At 41.5% G+C, this 24,197-nt stretch overlaps 1 protein-coding gene across 13 annotated transcripts in view; it reads right to left on the minus strand.

Annotated features, from left to right (window-relative positions):
- The window catches only part of LOC109523177 (regulating synaptic membrane exocytosis protein 1-like), a 79,352-nt gene that overhangs the window by 51,421 nt on the left and 3,734 nt on the right, over positions 1-24,197 (minus strand). For all 13 annotated transcript variants that reach the window (XM_019882160.1, XM_019882151.1, XM_019882149.1 and 10 more), the window contains exons 2-4: positions 22,764-22,838; positions 7,354-7,564; positions 5,700-5,711 (exon numbers count right to left, since the gene is read on the minus strand). In XM_019882160.1, the coding sequence (XP_019737719.1) occupies positions 5,700-5,711; positions 7,354-7,564; positions 22,764-22,838 (298 nt within the window). The remainder of the gene's footprint in view (positions 1-5,699; positions 5,712-7,353; positions 7,565-22,763; positions 22,839-24,197) is intronic.

Below are 24,197 nucleotides of genomic sequence, written 5' to 3' on the forward strand. Positions count from 1 at the left end.
GTCACCTTGTGTCTTGCATAGTAGCAAACAAGCATGCTGGATTTACGTACAAGTGGGGCCAATGATCAATGTTATTTCGTCAAGCGTTCTCATCTACTCTTCCTCGTTGCGATGATCTATGTTGATGTATCATGGTCTACTGAATGTTGCGTGCTTGACGTAAATGTCCGAGGCCGACCGCAGAAGATGTGGAGGAGCGAAAAATGAATGCAAGATGATGATTACAATAACATGAAATCTTTCATGAAAAATAAAAGGGTATGAAGAATTTTTAGTATAAAATTATTTCATTAATTACTCATAAATAAAAAATTGTGTGGCCACCTCGGCGTAAACAAGTCCAGCCATCCTCAATGTAGCTTGATAAAATCGATGTATCATTCCATCCTATTTGAGTATCAATACAAAATACTGTATACCTGTCATGATCTGGTTTTGTTGTTTAGATTAATTTTGTTTTTGGACTGTTTGGTTTATGTCCGGGCGGCCCGGTAGTCCAGTGGTTAGCACATCGACTTCACAGTGCAGAGGTGCCGGGTTCGTATCCTGCTCCGGCCTCCCTGTGTGGAGTTTGCATGTTCTCCCCGGGCCTGCGTGGGTTTTCTCCGGGTACTCCGGTTTCCTCCCACATTCCAAAAACATGCATGGTAGGCTGATTGAACACTCTAAATTGTCCCTAGGTGTGAATGTGAGCGTGGATGGTTGTTCGTCTCTGTGTGCCCTGCGATTGGCTGGCAACCAATTCAGGGTGTCCCCCGCCTACTGCCCGAAGATGGCTGGGATAGGCTCCAGCACCCCCCGCGACCCTAGTGAGGATCAAGCGGTTCGGAAAATGAATGAATGAATGAATGGTTTATGTCCCTTCTTTCATGTCATGCTCGTTAGGCTTTGTTTGGACCAGTTCTCGTCCTTGTGTGAGTCAATCAGTTCCCTTGAACCACTGGCATCTTGACCAGGTGTTGGTTGGTGTCTCGTCAGTTTCCTTGTATTTAGCTCCCTTGTTTCTTTCAGTGCTTGTTGGTTCATTTTGTTTGTTGCTTCTGATTCACTTGCTCTTCCGGTGATTTGTTGTGTACGCTTGTTATGTTGCCAATCAAGACGAGTGCATGCCCTTCATTTGTTACTTTGAATCTCGTATTTGTGTTGGACTTTGTTAATTTCATACTTTGGATTATTCCAGATGCTTTGTTTGCTTTGTTTTTATTCTTTAGAGAATCAATTCTTTTTGACACTTCTTGCCTCCCTGCTTGCCTGCATTTGGGTCCGACACTTATCATTTTTATCGGAAATCGAGAAAAACATATTTATTTTGTTTTTAGTGAATTGTTACAATCCTATTATCGACATGCGCCGCCTGATTGCCAACCTCTGGCCCAAAGACAGCTGGGACCTGCTAATTACCACAATCGTTCTCTTTGCCATTTTCTTTAATTGTATTCTTTTGTTTGAAAAGACATTTCTTTATTTGTTTCGACAATTATCAGGTAAAGGTGTGTTGACAAAAAAATAAATGAAAGAGACTTAAAAAAATGACAAATAATCAATTTGCTGATACTGTAATTAACTGAAATTGGAAAATTGGTCACATGTCTTTCTCTAGTTTGGACATTTGCTGCCTTCTGGAAAGCTAACCATACCTCATCATTTCCCCTGTTTTGCACCACACAGACATCAGTTTGTTTTATCCCCGCAGTATAAGGTACAGCAATGTTGTTACAAAGTATGAACGATCAAACTGCAAGTTCCTATTACCTAAAGTCGCAATCCGTCTCTTACTGTATTGATCGCCACAGTCAAGAACAACACCCAACGTGCACTCAAGCAGACATACTGTCAATCAACACTGCCAGGCTACATTACATTTGCTACGAATGCCTCTGATCACTATAAAACCCGCAAAATAATTCCCACTTATCAGGTGACGAAAAAAAAAAATCCACATTTGGTCAAAAAAAAGGAAGGAGGTGGAGGACTACGTACAGATAGTAGTAGCAGCCAATGACAGCTTGACGTATGGCACAAGCATGCGAATGTGGGCGTCTATAAATCCTGAGCTAAGGATGAAAGACTGCCACAAAAGAGATTAGTGTCCACAGCAGCTAATGAGGTACTACATCAGCACACCACAGCTATCCCGCAAGACTAAACACACACAGACACACATATACTGTACATGTACTCATGTACAGTATACATTTACAGACACTGATGGCTAATAAACAGCCACGCAGTACAATTATGTGGAAGTCAAACAAATCATTCCTCTAAATCAGTGGTGTCAAACATACGGCCCGCGGGCTGGATCCGGCTCGCAAAGGAGTTTAATCCGGCCCGCAAGGTGATTATGCAGAGCAGGGGTGTCAAACATACGGCCCGCGGGCCGGAACCGGCCTGCAAGGAGGTTCAATCAGGCCCGCAGGATCATTTAAAAGTGAAAAAAAATGCATAAAAGACACAGTATTAATATTTTTAATAAGGTGCAATTCATTGAGTATCCGCAAGGGGACACTGTTTTGATCAGAGAAAAAGACAACAGCAGCCTCAGTCCGTCACTGAGACAGACCCATGACAGCAGACGCTATCAATAGCACTCTCACATTTACACATTTAATAGCACTCTCCTTAGTTTGTAAGATTACATTTAGATTTTATATGCACATGTAAATGGTTTAAAACTTCCTTTCTTTATGAATCTCGTTTAATCTTAAAGTGCATTACTATATTTTTCAATACCAATTACTTGTTAAAGTTTGTACAATCAGTGGGATCAGTTGCAATGCATATTAGTAGTAGCAGCCAATGACAGCTTGACGTATGGCACAAGCATGCGAATGTGGGCGTCTATAAATCCTGAGCTAAGGATGAAAGACTGCCACAAAAGATATTAGTGTCCACAGCAGCTAATGAGGTACTACATCAGCACACCACAGCTATCCCGCAAGACTAAACACACACAGACACACATATACTGTACATGTACTCATGTACAGTATACATTTACAGACACTGATGGCTAATAAACAGCCACGCAGTACAGTTATGTGGAAGTCAAACAAATCATTCCTCTAAATGCTGTGCATCATATGGTTCACACATCAATGAACAGTGTTACCACAGTTATTACGAAAATGTAACAGCTACTTTACTGGTTACTTGATTTGAAAAGCAGCAAAGTTAAATTGCAAGTTATTTAACAGTTACTTTCAGGTGATACCTACAACACCGCTTGACAATAACAACAACCGGTTTTGACAAAAAAAAAAAAAAAAAAAGTATTGAAGGTAGTTCGAAATGGATAGTGTAAATCCTGTTGGTCAAGTTGGCAATACAATATTTTTTGGGGGGACTGTAAATCGCTCTGCAATATAGTACCAGTCCAAAAATGCATCATGAAGAAAAAAGAAAACAAAACAGTTTAGTTCCGATTCTCTGAATCGATATTCAACAGGAAGGGCCATTTATCACAAATAAGCTTTTATTTTATTTTATTTTGTTTAGGAATATGAGATTCGTTTGGATTTATAGTTATTTAAATTTGTTTTGGAGAAATCAGTTTTTAAAAAAAGAGTGATTTAAAATCACCCAATAGAAATAAGTAATATGGCCGCAGCCCGTCTCCCCTCCCTCCATGTCTTGGTGGGAATCACGGGAGGGACCAAAGACTACTTGTCCATTCAAAATCATTGTAAATACATTGCTAATAATGCCAAAACCTCAGGGCTCAATCAGCTCCAAAATGTATGTGGACATCTCCACTTAGGGCCACTAAAACCTCTGAAAATATCACAAAATGATAAGCGTTTCCGTGGCTGACTCAAAAGAGCAAGAAATTAGTTAACATGACATCCCAAATTTATTGGAATTGGGTTGGTATCAAACAGGGTATTATTTGGAAAGTCCACATAGCATCCTGAAAATTTTCCTTGGGTTGTCTGTATATATATCTATTCATTCATTCATTTTCCGATCCGCTTATCCTCACAAGGATCGCTGTGGGTGCTGGAGCCTATCCCGGCTGTCTTCGGGCAGTAGGCGGGGGACACCCTGAACCAGTTGCCAGCCAATCGCAGGGCACACACAGACGAACAACCATCCGCGCTCACACTCACACCTCGGGACAATTTCGAGTATTCAATCAGCCTGCCATGCATGTTTTTTTTTGGGAATGTGGGAGGAAACCAAAGTACCCGGAGAAAACCCACGCAGGCCAGGGGAGAACATGCAAACTCCACACAGGGAAGCCCAAGCTGGAATTGAACCCAGCACCTCTGCACTGTGAGGTTGACGTGCTAACCATTGGACCACCGGGCCGCCCTGTATATATCTATTTATTTATGAATGGGCACCACACAATGAGGCCAAACTGTATGATTCCCTGTGTAGGTGAGTATTGCAATCATATGGCAATGGATAGCAAGAAGCAGAAGAAAAATGACCCCCTTAAGACCAGTCAATGAGAGATGCACATGGAGGCGGACGCAACTCGTGAGACTGGCAATCAATAGTCATCATGAGCTGCTGTGGCATTACCACGAGATGGCACATTGCTCAGGCTTTTACTACCGTTTTGTACTGTGACACAAAGCGGCACATCATTTCTGAGTTGGATCAATATACATTTGCAAGACTGTTTTGGGGGGTATTTAATCACACATTCCTGTCATCACTAGATTCATTTCTGTCAACCGGAGAGGTTAGTCATCCAAAGTTTTTAGAGTGTTGTCGTTTACTTACATGAGGTTTGGAAACCAATTTAACAGATCAGCACTGTAGCAGTAGGAGGTAGGTAGTTAACAGGGTGGTAGGTCCTTTACATTTCAGTGGTTTTGGTAACAGACAGTTGACACCTGACTGACAAAAACTTGTACAGTATTTCGTATCTAATAGTATACTTTTGTTAAGTTACAGTCTCCTTGACCCAGCAAAATGAACTTTTCTTTCAGTGAATCCTCTTTTCTAATAACATTCTCAATGGGTGTTCCTGGTTCTGGTCTCTGTCGATTACTAGAGATGCCAACTTAAACACGTCAATTTCATGAACAGCGGAAAGCAGGGGGGTTGGCCGCCTGTTCAATGTGGACACTCATAGTTTATTTATTTCTTTTATTTTTTCAGTGTTCATTTCATCTCTTTCATTTGTGAAATGTTTAGTAGCCAACGTCGTAGGGGCCCAACACAGTATATGCTGCTGTGTTAGTATTGGTCCTCATGTTGGACGCTGCATTTTTGTTTATATTTTAATAACTGGAACAATCAGCATTCCGGCTGCAACGACTTAACATTCAGTGATATCCGTAACAAAATACAATCAGTAATATTTGGCAATTCTGTGTTACTCATTAAAAAAAGGCTTAATTTAATTTGTCTCAGAGATGTCTACACTACTCTAAACACTCACATACACACTCACACTATCACACACACACGTACAAATACCTCCTGATTCCAACTTAAATGCTGTCGGCCGCAGGTATAAATATCAAATGCTCAAGAAGTCCTCTGCATTTAAATGACAACCAGACTCAACAAATGTTGTTGTTATGACAACCCTAACAAAAAATATGAAAAAAAATTGAAGTGCTCTGAACAAGTTCTAAACACAGTACCAAAGATGACAAGAAAACGGATACAATTTTATAATCTACTTAAATATGTATGTGACACATGTTTTTTTCTTCAGTAAAAAAGTCAATACTCACCACTTTGTTCTCCTTCAGCCCAGTCAAGCAATACATGTATTATGAAAAAAAGGGAGAATCATAGTCAGGGAACTGTCTGAAATCAGGGACACTTAAATGCAACACATAAAAAGTTGGATTCCTGACACTTTTTTTTTTTTTTTTTAAAGAAAGAGTAAGCCTTTTAAACAAACAACAAAAAACGGTACAAGTCACCTATGTGGTTCTGTGAGGTTCATAAGCCTTACCAATATACAAGTGAAATGTGTGTAAGAGTGAACTTTTCCCTCAATGAATAAAACTGCCGCCTGACGCCCACCCAATCCAACCACCTGGGACCCCATGGCAGGCAATAATTAGAGTAGACTTTTGGGTGTGTGTTTAAGTCTGAGTGGGATCATTAAATGCCACACCAGGAGCATATTGGAGGGATCGAGAGGACACACCACTTATTTCAGTGAATGTTGTAACGCCTTCACTAACACACACACACACACACACACACACCTCTCCCCCACTGTGTGTTTATAGGGCACCACTGCACCCCTTGGAGACCTAGACAGAGTGGGAGACTACCCCCTCCATCAAAAGCTCTGTGTAATGCCCAATTAACCTTTAGCAGCTTCTGCCTGGGTCGCACAGTGTACTGACACTGTGGTGGGATCACACGTAAACAAACAGTATGACTATATGAAATATATTGTATCATATAAGCTCATATACAGTACATGTTACGGCAACTGAGTGAGTTCAGGTGGGTTGATGCTGTGATGGAGGAAGGGTTTGATGTGTTTGCTGCAATATATTGTTTGCACAAAATTTTTCATCAGTATTTTTATTCATTTATTTATTCTAAATAAAGAATAACTTAACGGAAAATGTATTGACAATGTTAATGTAATGGATGTGTGTAATGTTGCAGTTTGACACGAGCTTGCTGGCCACTTCTTTGGGTACAATGGCAGAGTCTAATGAAATCCAGGTAATTGGCGGAAACAACAATACTTAGTGTCGGAAAAACAATTTTCACTAATATTCATTCGACATGAGTGATGGTGTTGGTGTGGCCTTAACCATATTATTTTCTCAATTTTGGTGTGCAAAAATAAGAGTATGTTTCAAATTGGGCTGTTGTGGTGTTCACACCGAGTCACTCCAAAGGCTAGAGACGTTTAATCCCTTTATCTTAATAAAGCTTTTCATTATTTGGCAAGAATTTTGGCTGGTTTCAATATATTGATAGCAACAGGAAGAATGGCGGGTCTATAAAGCTGTGGTGGGGGTACAGCGCACATTTATCGAGCTATTTCATACAAGGAGTTGTCTCAACTGAAAGTTAATTGCTTTGCAGACTGGCAGGCAATAATACATACTGACACAAGCAAATTGCTGTGTTACACGGGACAATTAATTACAGATGTCTTGTATTTACAATATGGAAACAATAACCTGTTTGTTTCTTTACATATGAAACTTCAAGAATAGTCTTTTTTTTTGTATTTGTGGCATTGAGGAAGTTTTGTGTTGTGTCACTGCATAAAATGTGTGGGTTTTTTTTTGTTTGTTTGTTTTTTGTGACATGGCAGAAAAGAAAATCACTTTGGCATTGTTTGACTGTTTGATGTGAGACTTTCCTGGAAAATAGAAGCAATAAAATGCACTCTTTGTATCTCACCGTATTGGATCGAAGCGAGACCCTCCCCCCGCAGCGGGCACAGAACTTGGTCTGGCAATATGAGCACAAGTTCCCACAACCATCTGCAAACTTGGTCTTCTGGCAGATGCCACAGGTTGGAGCATCGTCTCGGTGAACCGCTGAGCCTGCTGCAGCTGTGGCCTGCCTGATCACCGTCTCCCTGTAGCTGGAAAGCTGCTGCTGGATGCCCCTAGGACATAAAATCTTTAGTGAGTGCTGGATGAAATTTAGAAATATGTACAAGGGAGTTGAGGGAAACCCTTACAGGAACACATTCAACTGGAAACAAAGAGATGCCAATCTGGTTAGTGTAATACAAATGCTACTTTTATTGAAAATAATAAAAATAATCATTAAAATCATGATTGTACAGCCCCTCCAATGAGCCGTCACCTTACCGTGGTGGAGGGGTTTGTGTGTCCCAATGGTCCTAGGAGTTAAGTTGTCTGGGGCTTTATGCCCCAAGTAGGGTCACCCATGGCAAACAGATCCTACGTGAGAGACCAGACAAAGCACGGCTCAGCGACTCTGATGACGAAAACATTGGACAGCTTTTTCCCTTTCCCGGATGCGGGTCAGCGGGGCTCCCCTCTGGAGCCAGTCCTGGAAATGGGGCCCGCTGGTGAGCGCCTGGTGGCCGGGCCTACGCTCATGGGGCCCGGCCCGGCTCGTCCCGAAGAGGCAACGTGGGTCCCCCTTCCCAATGGCTGACTACCTATGGCAGGGGCCAAAGGGGTCGGGTGCGATCCCCGGCTGCAGAAGCAAGCTCTAGGAACATGGAAAGTCACCTCTGTGGCAGGGAAGGATCCCGAGCTGGTGTGTGAGGCACAGAGGTTCCGGCTTGTCATAGTCGGACTTGCCTGGACTCTGGTACCAGCTCTCTCGAGAGGGGTTGGACTCTCTTCCACTCTGGAGTTGCCCATGATGAGAGGCGTAGAGCAGGTGTGGGCATGCTCATTGCTCCCCCCACCAACTCAATGCCTGTACATTGATGTTTACACAGATGGACGACAGGGTAGCCTACCTCCACCTTCAGGTGGGGGGGTTGGTACCTGACTGCTGTTTGTGCCTATGCAGCAAATAGCAGTTCAGAGTACCCACCCTTTTTGGAGTCCTTGGTGTGCTGGAGAGTGCTCTCTCTGGGGACTCTCTCATTCTGCTAGGGGACCTCAATGTTCACGTGGACAATGAGTGAGACCTGGAAGGACGTGATTGGGAGGAACGGAGACCTGATCAGAGCCAGATGAGGTGGCTCGGGTAACTGATTAGGATGCCTCCTGGACGCCACCCTGGTGAGATGTTTCAGGCATGTCCCACCGGCAGGAAGCCCAAGGGACGACTCAGGACATGCTGAAGAGACTATGTCTCCCAGCTGGCCTGGGAATGCCTTTGGATTCCCCGGGACAACCTGGAGGAGTGGCTGGCCAGAGTGGTTCCCTGCCAAAGCTGTTACCCTTGCGACCCGGCCCTGGATGAGCCGTAGAAAATGGATAGATGGATGGATGATTGTACAGTCAGAAGCATGACACATCAACAACCCCTCACATACAACGAGCAGTCACTGACAGCAAGAGCTCCCAGTAAGAAAAGAGAAACTGGGGAAAGTAGTTGATATTTGGGGTCTGAGAAAGCCATAAAAACATGTTTTAAGTAATGTCATATCATCTCCTGCATGACATGCTGCGTCTCAGAGTTACTGTTTGTAACAGATGACTTGTGGGCAAACAGTGGAAAATCATTAATGACAGCAAGAAAAATTTACCTGAAACTGTTACAGCTATGGAAAAAAAAAACACTGAATTATATCCAACCAATACAACTACATTCTCTGTTTTAAGTGTCTGTCAATCAAATGTGTGTCCACATTACATTTCAAGGTATTTTGGGGACAACAAAACACTTTCAGTCAATATACTGAGAGAGCATCATTCTTTCAAAGGTGCTATGTGTCGCAATCAATCGGATTAAACCTTTGAAAATTGAAGAGTGTGCAAATAGTGAGGGAAGAGAATGGAAAATAGAATCACAGGGAAGAGAATGGAAAGTAGTAATCAGTCTTGACGTGTCATAGCCCGTGTAGTGTGACATATTCAACCACTGGTCATACGGCATCTGGGACAGTTCACGACCACAATGCCAAAGGTCTGTCTTACGTCTGTCACGCAGCGAGGTGGTGGTGGACCCAAAAAGCAGGCAAGAGGGAGGAGCAGGGTGTATTTGAAGAAGTGTATTGATAAAACACAGAAAACTAAATCCTAAACAAACAAAGTCCAAAGTATCAAACAAAAACCAGACTGAAGCTCAAAACCATCAATAACAAAAACATGACCAAAAACATGACCTAAACATGACTGACAAACAAACATGACAGCAGCAAAAAGCAACAATGATCCGACAATGATTGTTTGGGCTGGGAGTCCTTTTAAAGCCACTAATTACCTAATGACCAACAGGTGTGCAGCTGCAGGGAGAGCCCTACAGTGCCACCTGTTGGTCCCAAACCGAATCATGACAACGTCGTTCTTTGATCGGTTCTTTGGCAGTGACCAATAGGAAGACAGTGCCTTCTTATTACAAGAGACTGGACATGGCACACACAATCACAATGCTACATTTGCTAACTGCACAGCTAGCAACTTATTTGCAAATGTGGTGTCATTAAACAAATGTGTGACCTCAAGTTATTTTGGGAGAATAGACAGTCCAGACCATCCTCTCACCCCCATCCAGGAACAGGTATAGACCATTCTTTTTTTGTTTGCCTTTTCTGAAACTAGAAACAATGCATATGCACAGAATGCCTCTGATGATATGACTGACAGCTGTTCGTCCTGCCTCCAAAACGGACCTGCTCCGATGGACTGAATCTTGGTGGAAGCACGCAACCACTGGGCAGGGTCTGGTTGGTAACGGACCTCTGGAGTGACATCTCGTCCGGTGCAAGACACAGAACGATACCGGTATATACAGTACATTTAGATATTTATCTTCATCCCATGTCTGCTAATAACACACATTTGTACTTAACACACACACACACACACACACCCAAGAACAATAGCCAAAGGTCACATGGAGGTCACCTACTGCTGCTGCTGCTGGTACTGCACTGCAGGATGTACTACCGGATCCATGACTCTCACTGTGCATGAAATACTGTAGTCTGAAAATGGTGGAGGTATAACAACAACAAATAATACTTGCCATTCTCGCAAACATCTCACATCAATGGTGAAACTTTTTAACCAGTAGTCAAATTCTCTCTCAACTCTTGAATATCATCTATGTGAGACCCTTCCGCATCTCTCAGGTAGTTGTCCATGAAAAGTTAACAAAAGAGTTAAACAAAAACAGTAACTCATTTGTTTCCAACACTGCTTTTGGATGACAATCTGTATCCTCAATCATATCACAATCACGACAAAATACAATTGGAGAGGACCTTCTGCTTGGCATTCAGTACTTGCGTCCAAAATGAGGCAAATAAAAAGACAAAGCCCTCAGTCCTTGAGGTTCATTAGTGCAACAAAGCCAAATATTGGCACATTGCGCTTTTAGAAAGCAGGTTGGCATGTTGTTGAGATTGAGAGTCCGCTTCAGCTATTCCCCGTTGGGCTTTGGTCCTCTGCGGCCTATATGAGTCATTCCCCTTGTACTTGGATCAACATTCAAAAAGGGAAGCGGACGCAAATCAAAAATGACGATTTTGCGAAACAGACAAATTGCCACGAATAACTTACTTAGTCTATCGAGCTCATTAAAAGTGAAATATAAATTTTAATCACATCAGTTCATGACCACATCTGATGTGATTTGCTCTACTTTAGATTTGACGGCAAGTTTCAGAACGTTTCCATTATGTCCAACAATTTGCCTTTCTCTGAGAGTTTCATGCATGCAAAGCACATCCACCCACACTAATTTTAGCGCCTTATTATTTGCAGCAAATACTTTCGCACCTTTTTTGAAAAAGTATCTGGACTTTTGGAACTTCCATTGTGCCATGACGCACCACAATTCACACATTCAAAATGATCATTTACACCAGACGGGTATGTTTACATGTTGTTTTAGCCTGTTAAATTATTTTCCTTTTTGTGAGCAACAAAACTAATCCCATTTGACATCTTGATGAAATCCTACATGAAATAAAATTGGCCATTTCACTTAAGTAGACAAAGCATATATGCAAATGGGAGAATGTGTAGTACCAACCAATATTCCTTAAAGCTGCGCGTGTGAGCAATCGCGCACTGCTCTCACCCGCTCAGTGTGCATGGTGACAGTGGCACGCACATACATTACATTTCTACACGCATTTCTTCATTTCCACCCCTGTGTAAGCTACAAACACTCAGTTGTTCTACTAAAGTTTGAAGCACGCATTGTCACATACACGCTCCCACACACAGTCACACTCACCACTGACAAGACGCTGCAGGCGACACATGGACCACCCCATTCAGGAAGTCCAAACATGGGTATAGTTTACATGCCACTTAAAAAAGGCTCTTTCATATGTTTCAGAAGTCAGGTGGCTTGAAATGTGTGTGTTTTATTAAATGGCATGTTTTCCATTATTGAACAATATGGGTATTTGTACAGAATATATTGAGACTTACGTCATTAATTCTGCTTAAAATGACCTGTGTGCAGGGCCGGTGCTAGTCATTTTGGTGCCTGAAGCATAAATGCTTTGTGGTGCTGTATAATACGATATAATATGTACTGTGGCCATATGGAAGCAGGCACATGCAGGCTCTATCAAGCTGAGACAAGTTCTGCTGTACCAACTTGTCTCACATCCGAAGCTACCCGGTTGGGTTGTTTGTGTGCAGTCCCCACTACTCGCTACAGCCGACGCACCTTTCCAACCTCCCTTCAATGTTTACTCTAGGTCTTTGAGGGGATGGTCACTCTTAAAGGGTGTCTTTGACTCTAGATACTTCAAAATTGTAGTAAAAGAGAGATCAGAGGGTTGGTGGAAAATCTGTTTATCTTATACGACTGTATACATTGGACATCTTTTACACCACCAAATCGGGTTGCTTTTCGACACAATTTCTTTTCTCTGCTCCTCTCACCAACCTTCCTCTTTCCTGGCCCTTTCGACCATTTATTGCTCCGGTTTGTTATATGTGCCATACATATTTTTTGAATTTTGCTGAGATTAGTTGTCAATTCTCAAGATTGAAACCTACACCGGAGAAAATGGCTTGTTGAATTTACTCCATTTTATGTTGTCAAGTGGCTGCACGAAATAAAATCTGCACAAAACAGATGTTATATTCTACGTAAAATATATATCTGGGTGTAGATTATTTTATTTTGTGCAACCAACAAAAACTTTTGGACTGCAAATAATGACAATGGATCTACCAAATTTGAACACAATACAATTTGTGACACAAGGGTGTCCTCAGACCTTGTTTGTTTCGGAAACAACTGCATTTTGTGGTACAGTATGCTGCACTACGTCAGCCAGTGAGAGTATCACAAGCTAATTTTGGGCATACCAACACTTTGCTATGAGAGGTAACAATGAGACAAAATAACTACAATGTCCACCTCTACTTTAAAGTGTTGATTTTGTGCACAGCACAAAAAGCTAGGTCAGCCTGAGTGGCAAACAAAAGTGGAGAAAATTCGAACATGCTGTATTTAATTGTTTGTCCATCTGTTAATCAGCTGACGATGTTCTTGTTTATACAAAAAGCTGTAAGACCGTAGGACCGTTTGCATTCTGGGGCAGGAGGAACAATTACATTTTGAAACAATCGGGGCAAAGAAAAAGATGAATCTTCTAGGCATGTTTTAATCTGTATTAGCTCCAAAAATGAATGGGTTCTTCCGCTACGTGTGGCCTGCCATCCGCAAAAAGTATCATAAAAATCCTTTGCATGGATTTTGCTTCCTCACTAAATAATTGATTGTATTTTTTATTTTTACAGATAACCATACCACCTTGTAGTAGATACATAAGTAGTGAAGGTACTTGGTGGTCAACAGAATCATCTTGATTGTCGATAGAATTTCTTTTCTCATGACATACGATAAGAATGAGAATGATTCATTGTAAGAACGTCACAACAGATATATGTTTCGCAACATCCATCCATCTATTTTCTGGACCACTTGTCCTCATGAGGATCTTGGGTTAGCTGGAGCCTATCCCAGCAGATTTAGCAAGAGGGGTGGTAAAACCCTAAATCGGTTGCCATAGTCAATCGGTGGGCGCAACTTCCGATTGATTATGGCACAAATATTCATACCCTGTCGACAACTTAGAGTCTTCAATTTATTTAGTCATCATTATTTTTGGGAAGATGAGAGGAAAGTGGACTCTCCAACGTTTTTTTAACAGCTCAACGGAATTGTTTCCGGATCATTGAAACACATTTGGGTGGAAACTTTGTGGAGCACAATCACTTGTCCCTGAAAGTCCATAATGCATAAGAAGGCATATACTGTAGCGCTCACACCCACTAAACTGTTGAAATGGCCAAACTTTTTTTTTTTTTTTTTTTTTTTTTATCCCAACTCCTTATTAAATATAAATGACATACAACAGGATAAGAGAAAAACAGCACCATCTGGTGAGCATTGGCGCTTCACTGGCACACTCTAAAAAAGGTGATTCAGAAACTGTTGAGTAGGCATTGAAAAAATTCTGATAAATGACAGGCCTGAACTGTCACAGCTACTGTATTAATAAATATATTCAGAAAGGCATAGGTCTATATTTGGGGGTTTTAACTGAAGGTTAGATAAATCACTAACACTAAATACGAGGAAAGGAGAGGAGAAGAGAGGCAGATGGAGGAAGTACCAAGCCAACAGGAGAGTTAAGTGGGCAGTGTGCTCCCCATGCAGAGTTCCATATGGCCCGGTGATGCCAGACACAGAGTATACAAGTAAAGATAGCAAGTTGGTAGCGATATAACACAAATGTACAGGACCTCAAGGAGCGGTAAGGGACAATGCCCCATTTCCTTCCCTTCAAGGATGACTTTGTGGACCACTTTATTTTAAAGGTTAAGCAGTATTATAAATCCTCAGACATTCTTCTGCCAAGGCCAAACAATTCCAATTTGGATCAGCACCAAACTGTTACCCATTCTTGATACCATAGATATCATGTCCTGCATACTCTGCCAGGAACTTGTCATTAAGATTCATGCGATTTCCCGAGAAGTATGAAAAGTGAAATGCTCGCAGAAATTCTATAACCTTTTGTTTGTTTGTTTGGAAGTATTGTAATAGAAAGTTTTTAAAAAATATTTAAAAGAAGAGAAAGAACACTAATAGTCATTGTTCAGCAGTCTCCATGTTGAAAGGGGAGTCGGGAAGGATTGATGTATTTTTTGTACTTTGCTTTTACAGCTGTTTTTTTAACAGCAGGTGACTCCTATCTTTTCAGTTAAGCGCCAAATGTACACCTCTAACAGAAACCCACCTTTGTTTGGTGTTTGTTCTTGTTTTGTTTTTTTTCATTGACATTTGTTCCCCTTAAATCATACGAACACTCTCTAATTTCAAACAGCTTTGGAGTATTGTGGCAAAGTAGGTTGCTGTGTACTTTGTGCATTATTTGGGATGCTTTGAACTCCACTAGGTCATCGAATTTCAGAGTATTCAATTTTGGAAATACAGAAGGTGTTGAATCTGGATAATTTGATCCATGAATACATCTTGTTGCTCTTTTTTGTAGCTTCCCCATTTTTTGTAGTTTCCACAAAATAGGTCAACATGATTTTGCATCGATTACTCCTCCAAGAAATGTATTTTCACAAACTCTTTCTATTTCAGTTAAAATTACCATCATCTTGACTCTGTGCTTGTTTTTTTTAGTGCCAAAAACTATCAACTTTGTCTTAATGAAATGTAGTAATAATTTGTTAGTGTCAAACCATTTTTATGGATTCAATTAATTGTTCCACAGCAGTTAGAAGCTGTTTCAGACCCGCTAAAAACAAACAACGATGAAAATATATTTTCTGTGACAAAGTTGATAAAATACCAGAACTGTCTGAGCAGTAGAGGAAGAAGAGTTTGGCAGTAAAACTCTATGAACCAATACTTTAAATAATATATTTATTTATTTAAATTTAGCCTTTGGTTGGGGTGATACAGTGGTTGACTGGCTTTCAATTCCGGCTCACAATTCAGAGGTTGTGGGTTCAAATCCAGGGTCCGGCCTTCCTGTGTGAACTTTGCGTCTTGTCCTCATGCCTTTGTGGACTTTCTCAGAAGATTCCTGTTTCCGTTAATATTCCGAAACATGCATGATAGGAACATGTGACCGATTGTACTTTCACCTTAGGCTGATCCATGTTTTCATGTAAACTTGGTGAATGTCACAAATCTTCTCTAAACGTGTAACTTATCACTCATCTTGGAGAAATATTTTCTAGAAGTGCTGCTATTGCAACAACTGCAGTGTAGTCTTGGATTGCTATCAGTTATTGGTGGAAGTCTGCAGACCTCATCACAACTCTACCATACCCCTAGATGCTGCCACGACTTTTTGTTGAGCCTGCCTGCTCATTTTTTGACAAGCCACAAGCATAACTGCTTTAACCTTGGCCACAAATCCAGCGGCCCAGTTTGATTAAAGGAAAAACGGGACGATCTCAGACTGAGTTTGAGTTCAACATGTCCTGCATGGTCGCCGCTTGGGCAGGAGCTCATGGGAAGACCAGGATAATAGCCAATCCCTGAAGGAAGTCAGGAAATGGCTCCTCTCCAATCTAAGGGCTCACAGCAGAGCACATCACACTACAGGGATGCTGAGCCATCGCCATGGTACCATGCTATCAGGGGAGAGTTCTCTTCCACGTTCCTTACATTTTACACGGCATCTGAATGTCTATATGACAAACAAATGACTATTTGAGATAGCAGATGTGACTACAAAGACCACCAAAATATCAGGAGAATGGAGCTATACAAATTGTCCGGTTTGAATTCGAGTATGAAAGTAATAAGACTGCCACATATTATGTTTGGTTAACTTTTCTAAAAAGTCAACAAGAGTAAGCCGCTCTCTTGGACCACCAACCACCTACAGATGCTGGCCCAGGCGGAAGCCGGACCTCGGAATTGCGGCGAGCATCAAGAGCAGACACAAAGTGAAGCGCCATTGCCAGATTATTATGCCGAATTGGGCAAAGAACAACTGTGTGCTTCCAAGAACTTTATTCATTATAGAAGTACAAGTCGTTGGACACACAAATCCAAATGATTAACTGCAACCAAACTTCCTCTTCACAATAAAATATTGTGCATGTAATAACTCAAGTCACTGTCAATCTTCAACTCACACGCAACTACAACACACCAATTAAGACAACTAATATTTATTACTCTTTATTTCAGACCCAGCGAGATCCATATCACAGTGTAAAAAAAACAACATCTGAAAGAAAATAAATAACAACAATCATCATCATCATCAATGTCCATCCATTCATTTTCTAACGCGCTTCTCCTCACAAGGATCTCGGGCGTGCTGAAGTCTATCCCAGCTTCCTTCGGGCAATAGGTGGAGGACACCCTGAATTGGTTCCCAGTCAATCGCAGGGCACACATAGACAAACAACCATTCACACTTACAGCCACAGGGACAATTTGGAGTGCCCAATCAACCTACCATGCTTATTTTTGGAATGTGGGAGGAAACCGGAGATAGATGTCCATATCAGATGGGTCACTTTCAATAATATGACCCAGATATGTTATTTCATGGCACACAGTGAGTGTTGTTCTGTTAATGCTCTCTGTATTAATCAGCAAACCGACTGAGAAAGTTGGGAGCACCAATGCTATCAGGTAGAATGTACTGTAAGTGAAGAGCCCGGCACTGAACTAATTTATTAGGTGATAAGCAATCATCAGATGAAATCCGTCTTGCAGGGTTTCCCTGTGATGACATTAATGAAGTGTTATTTATACTGCTTGAAATGAATAGACGTGTTTCTCATGTGATCATGAAAACACATTGAATGGCGCAATAAATGCCACGTTATCTTTGTTTAGTTTTCAAGGTCTCAAAGTGATCTATCTTGAAAGGCCTATTGCACTGGTACTTTTGGCGGATTTTTTCCAGCTAAACAGCAACTGATAAGGCATGCTAACGAAATTAAGCATGATTTTTTTTTTTTTTTTTTTTATAATTAATTTAAGATCAATGAATCCTGCCGTTGTCTGTAAGCATGTGGGTTGTATGTTGGAATAGGGCTTTCCTTTTAGTCATGTTATTATTTAACTGCATCCAATCGTTTATTTTGGTGATCAGTCCCTGAAAGGGCATGTCTTACGGTTTGGGTCGAGCTCTTATGCGAAATTATGAGATGCCATATACTTAACACTGGACTGGGGGTATTCCCCTCCCAAAAAAGGTCATGTGTGATGATTGACCTTTTATAACAATTCTTTTAAATTGTGTTACTGTGTTAGGCACACACGAAATGGTTTGTAGGGTTGCTAAAAAGCGGTAATTGCTTACTTATACGTTAGTCATCATCATATTTTAAAAACAAAGTAATACTTTGTAAAAATGGCCTGGACAAAATCATGGTACCTTTCCCTTAATACTATAATGGACAATCTTACTGCAGTTAAAAGATTTTCATAAGTCTCAATGAGTTTTGCCCACATGTCGATGTCTTGATCCACATCTGATGTGCAAATTGAGTCAGCTATCTGAAGTCTGACTGGTACCTTTTGCAGACTTCATTTTTCAACTCCTTTCAAATATATTTATAGTAGCTTCGGGTTCATAAAAGGCCACTTCAGAATAGTGCAACATTGAGTTCTTAGCCACTCTTGGGTATTTTTAGCGTTGTGGTTTGAGTCATTATGCTCTTGGAGGAGCCATAACCTGCGATTGAGACCAAGCTCTCTGACACTGGTCAGACCATCCCAAATGTCTTGACAGATTTGGGGTTTCATTGTACTCTGCACACTTTCAATCCACCATGTGTTGGACACAGCAACACAGTGAAGACATGGCTAGGTTTCCTCAGTGTTTCACAATATGTACTGTATGCACAGTGCCATTTTCTTTGCCAGCATGACTTTTGCATTTGTAAATAGATCTTTTTTGTCATGTGTCCAAAGGACATTCTCATAAAATATTTGTAGTTGGTTTGTCACTATGCATTTTGGAAAATTCCAGTCACGACAGTTCAAAATAACTTAAGCGACCATTGTCGTTTTTTTTCTTTCTCTAACAGAAAATTATGTATGTATTGTAGGTATACTAATGCAAAAGAGATTACAATTATTTTTCTTAGAATTCATATTACATATATTGTCCTGGGCGGCCCGGTAGTCCAGGGTTAGCACGTCGACTTCACAGTGCAGAGGTACCGGGTTCAATTCCAGCTCCGGCCTCCCTGTGTGGTGTTTGCATGTTCTCCCCAGGCCTGCGTGGGTTTTCTCCAGGTACTCCGGTTTCCTCCCACATTCCAAAAACATGCATGGTAGGCTGATTGAACACTCTGTATTGTCCCTATGTGTGAATGTGAGCGTGGATGGTTGTTCGTCTGTGTGTGCCCTGCGATTGGCTGGCAACCGATTCAGGGTGTCCCCTGCCTACTGCCCGAAGACAGCTGGGATGGGCTCCAGCTCCCCCCGCGACCCTAGTGAGGATCAAGCGGTTCGGAAGATGAATGAATGAATGAATGAATATATTGTCCTGTGCTAATTGAAATATGATATTTGCAGACAATGTTAGTGTGACAGCTGAAAAGTTGATTTTATTTGTGAGAAGTCACTACAACTTTAACTTTTGTAACGGATTACTTTAACAAGACACTTTTCACCTGTGCTCCACAAAGTTGAGGTTAAGGCAAACACAGGCAAGTCAGTGTTTGTCATCACACAATACAATGGTGCAGAGTCCTGGTCATATTGGTCCAGGCTAAATTATGTATGACCACACAGTATTTATTTGTTCCTTATCTGTCTGACATTCCCATTCACATATAATTCAAATCTCAGTATGAGAGCTTTAAAAAAAAAAAAAAAAAAAAAAAAAACATGACTTCAGTGTGGACCTTGCGGACCTCTTACCTGAGGGAGGCAAACTAGCAATGAATCACATATACAGTATATACTGTCGAGTCAATGCGTGTTAAATGTGATTAAAATTACAAACAGAAATTCTACAGGCTGCATGGAGGAAAAGGTAAGCACATTCGCCACAGAGCTCAGAGACCATGGTTTTGAATCGGGGTTTTAGCCTTCCCGTGCGGAGTTTGCATGTTCTCCCCAGGTACTCTTATTTTTTTCACATTGTAAAAAAATTGTAAGATAGGTTGAGTGTCCATAGGTGTTCATGTGAGTGTGAATGGCTGTTCTCTATATGTGCCCTGCAACTTGTCTAGGACATGCCTTGCCTCTTGCAACTCTGAGCATAAGTGGTATAGAAAACTTGATGAGATCAATTCTAGCAAACTAAGCTTAAATAGTTTGCTAAAACTTGTAAATCGGGTCAGCAAAGTTGTGTGCACTACTGTCAGAGGGTACCATGCTGAAGAAAACTACTGCGAACCCCAGCAATCTCTTCCAAGCCACAACCAGGGGTGGTCAAGACGATCCTTTGTCAATCTCTGGACAATCCCCACATCTTGGGGAAGATTTTGATCTGTATGACTGTTCGGCCATTTTCGCATGGATGCAATGTACTTAGCTGCCTCGATACTGTGTCAGAATTCGTTTGGGGTAACTGCATTCTTAAAGGTGGTTTCTCAATGACCTGTGAAGACTCGCGAGTGTTTCCGCACGACGTGAATGTTGGTTTATTTAAGGTTGCAACTTGCAAAAGGTTGCAAAGACATTGCCAGACATTGGCAAACAGTTTTAATGGTTGCAAACTGTTGTTCTTGTCGCAACATTTTTATGATGGCGACAAGAAAAACGAATGTTGGCAAACTTCTTTGGAACCTTGAATGAACCCTGATGAAAAAACAGCATTTGCTGTGTGCTTACAAACCTCTTCTCAGTGAAATACAGCCTTATAGAATAAATTTACAACTGATGCTGAATGCAAACTCAAATAGAATCTGTCTTCAGTAAACATCTAATTCTTGCTGTCAATGTCAACCAGAATCATTACTTTTACATGATAGCAAGCAAGCAACATGGCCGAGAAGTCATTGTTTATCATACCATCCACAGTCATGCCCCGGTTTCAATGCACACATATACCAACCTACAACAACACACATATAGAGCACAGGGATGAAACATAGACAAGTGTTATCCTTTGATCATTGTATGGCAAAAGGAAAGACTGTAGGAGTCATGGAGAAATTACGGGCAACCTGAATTTCAGAGCACAAATCGGCCAAAAGCGATGGAGACACTCACATTACTTCAAAGTAAGATGACAGTCTGTTTCAACTAACAGTGGCAATTCACATCTGGATTAATGATTAAAAAAAAACTCATACCAGCGTGCGCACACACACACACGCACGCACGCACGCACGCACGCACGCACACACACACACACACACACACACACACACACACACACACACACACACACACACACACAGAAGGAAAAAAAAGCTACGACACCAATGTGTTTGGAACGAAATATCCGAAATATGAATTAAGTTGTAAACCAACCAAGTGGCTTGTATGTGCTATACTGTATTTGAAATCTACAGGTCACTCCACAGACCCCGCCACGACCAACCACAAGGCTGAACATTACAATCCTTAAAAGGCTATTTGCACATATCACCATGTCATCATGTCCGCTTGCAAATGATATGATTCACACTTTTGTGGTTTTGTGCAATATGAGAGTCATATATTCACAGTTTCAAGGAAACAGCTGTGCTGTGTCTTAAAAATGTCTATAGGGGTGTTCACACGGCACACATTTGCATCGGTGCTGCACCGATGTATTTTGTTGCGATATATCTTACACCGGTGTAAATTTTGTGGCGCGTTCACACGTATAAAGCTGCTTACTAAAGAGAAGCGTGCTAACCCCGGTGCAGCCCCACTTGCGTTCCCATGACAGTTTCTGCGGCTGTGCAATACGATAGTAATAATACGGAATAAAACATGCGCACTGCGATTGGCTGGCAACCAATTCAGGGTGTCGCCCGCCTACTGCCCGGAGACGGCTGGGATAGGCTCCAGCACCCCCCGCGACCCTAGTGAGGATCAAGCGGTTCGGAAAATGAATGAATGAATGAATGAAAACATGCGCATTCGTAAAGTGTACTTCCGTTTCCCCGCCTTGTTTGTGACATATCGAAAAACCATGGTTTATACTTCTCCAGACAAATCAACGCTGTGGTCTATCAGACACCGTAAAAGGATGAGAGAGAGAAAGGAAAGATGGAGGAAGTACAACAGAACATGAAAGCAACGCATTCTATGATTCATTCGGCAACAAGTTGACGACATTGTGTCGTTCATGGGTGCAATACCCGTATGTAATCAACTCTTCTCACGCGTAGCGAGTCTGCCCCTGTAGCGTTCACACGTCTCATTTTATATGGGTGCTGCCCCGCAAACTAGCATTTACTCCGGAGTAAATTTTTAAACCACGTCCTGAGCAGGGTTAAATTTGCTCCGGTTTAAGCATTTTCAGGGGCTACACTGGTATAATTTTGTACGTGTGAACGCAGCCCCAGTGTGACACCAGAGTAAAAGTTGCCGTGTGAACACCCCTTATTTTTTCGCCAAAACAACAAACAATACCATGAATATTGATTTGTTTCAATGTGTGCATTGTCATCCAAAATCAATCGTGTCTTCAGTTTGCCGGCTATGTTGAACTTACATGATTATGTCGATTGCTCTGGAGCAGAACAGACCCGTCCCTACGGGTGGGCCATAAGGGGGCCGTGCCCACCCACCAAGATGCTTGTGGCCCCCCACTTGTGGGACGGATCTCTAAAAATAACTTTGAAAATGTATATTCTTGTCTTATTTTGTCAGAGTAGCTATATATTGTTGCAATATATTAATGTTGAGTTGTTCATCATTAAGACATTTAAAATGAAAAGAAATAACACTGTAATTTTGTGTGATTGCTGTCCCGTCTTAACTGCAATATCCTATCCCAGCCTGATGCACAGGCCTTGTTGCCAGGAATACGTCAAAGGTGGCATGCAAGATTCCCGCACATTTTTCAAAAAACCAGAGTGACTCTCAAGTCTGACACATGTATTCCATGAAATACATTTCTTACAGCTGCAGTTGGTATCCGAGTGACTTATCCAAGGTGCAAGATCGATCTCACAACAATACAATGAGCGTGAAGCAAAAGAACAGACAGTTATTATGACTAATGGAGGACCCCATCTAAACTCACTTTTTAAATTTCAATTTCATCAACTGGGTAAGCCACTCACCGGACATCATTTTGCTGCGGAGGTTTTTTCTGTCCAACCAAGTTGACTGTTCTCGCTTGGATAGGCTTTTCTTCTCTGAAATACAAACAATAGGAAATTAAGTCACTTGGGCTGTATTCAACATATAAATGTTTGTTGACTGACAGTTCATTCCTATTTTACAAAGACTACGGTACTATTTCACATTCTGGAAAGCAGGAAAGAAAATGCCAATCTGTTTCCTGATCCGATCTGATTTTCAGACTTAAACAATTTGGGACTTGGTGCCTAATCCAACAGTATTAAATTATTTGTAACGTTATGGTCACATACACAATACCATGATTAAAACATTTAATTGATGAAAAAAAGAACCATTTCTGATATGTCTGACTAACCCCTATACACGCGATAAAGACATAAAACGTCTTGTTACTGTCAATACTTCAAATATCCTTTCATGTATATCTTGATACGTTTCATAATATTGTCCCATTTAAATATTCAATTAATGTATGTGTGACAAAGCTTGTAATCTTGTTAGATTTTTTTTTCCTCACGCGCATACCGCGATGTAATTTGCAATGCTAAAAATACATGACACATCAGGTGCTCAAAATATGCAGCCCTCGCATTTTATTGGAGAACAAATATACAGTAGAAGCATGCACACCAACATAACAGGCTCACGACAAATTACTGCATACTTGATCCATCTCTTACAGCAATTTCTCATTACATTTTCTATGTGGGTTGACATACGCGCGCCCGAGTGAAGAGGAAAATGAAATGTAAGTGTTGCATTCAGTGGAGTGGCTGGAACCATTGAAATTTTTCAGTAAAATTTATCCATCTATTCATTTTCCAATCTGCTTTATCCTCACAAGTTCGCGGGGGGTGCTGGAGCCTATCCCAGCTGTCTTCGGGCAGTAGGCAGGGGACATCCTGAACCGGCTGCCAGCCAATCGCAGGACACACAGAGACGAACAACCATCCGCGCTCACACTCACACCTAGGGACAATTTTGAGTGTTCAATCAGCCTGCCATGCATGTTTTTGGAATGTGGGAGGAAACCGGAGTACCCGGAGAAAACCCACGCAGGCCTGGGGAGAACATGCAAACTCCACACGGGGAGACTGGAGCCAGGATCGAACCCACGACCTCTGCAATGTGAGGTTGACACGCTAACCACTGGATCACCGGGCCGCCTCAGTAAAATTTAAATAAGGAAATATGTTGACATCATTATTCACCTCCTGCTAAAGGTGGTTAAACAGAGTATTCCAGTTTTCACATGCGTAGAACAACATGCCAACTGTTTTTCTGTGCATTCACAGACAATATACATTTATATAACTAAATCAAGAGTGCCCAACCACTCAATCAGGGTCGACCAGTAGTCCGCGGACTGGTCCCAAATCGATCGTGAAGGTTGTAGAGGGAAATGGGGGGGT

The sequence above is a fragment of the Hippocampus comes genome, unplaced genomic scaffold (assembly GCF_001891065.2).
Source record: "Hippocampus comes isolate QL1 unplaced genomic scaffold, H_comes_QL1_v1.1 scaffold36, whole genome shotgun sequence".
NCBI lineage: Eukaryota > Metazoa > Chordata > Actinopteri > Syngnathiformes > Syngnathidae > Hippocampus > Hippocampus comes.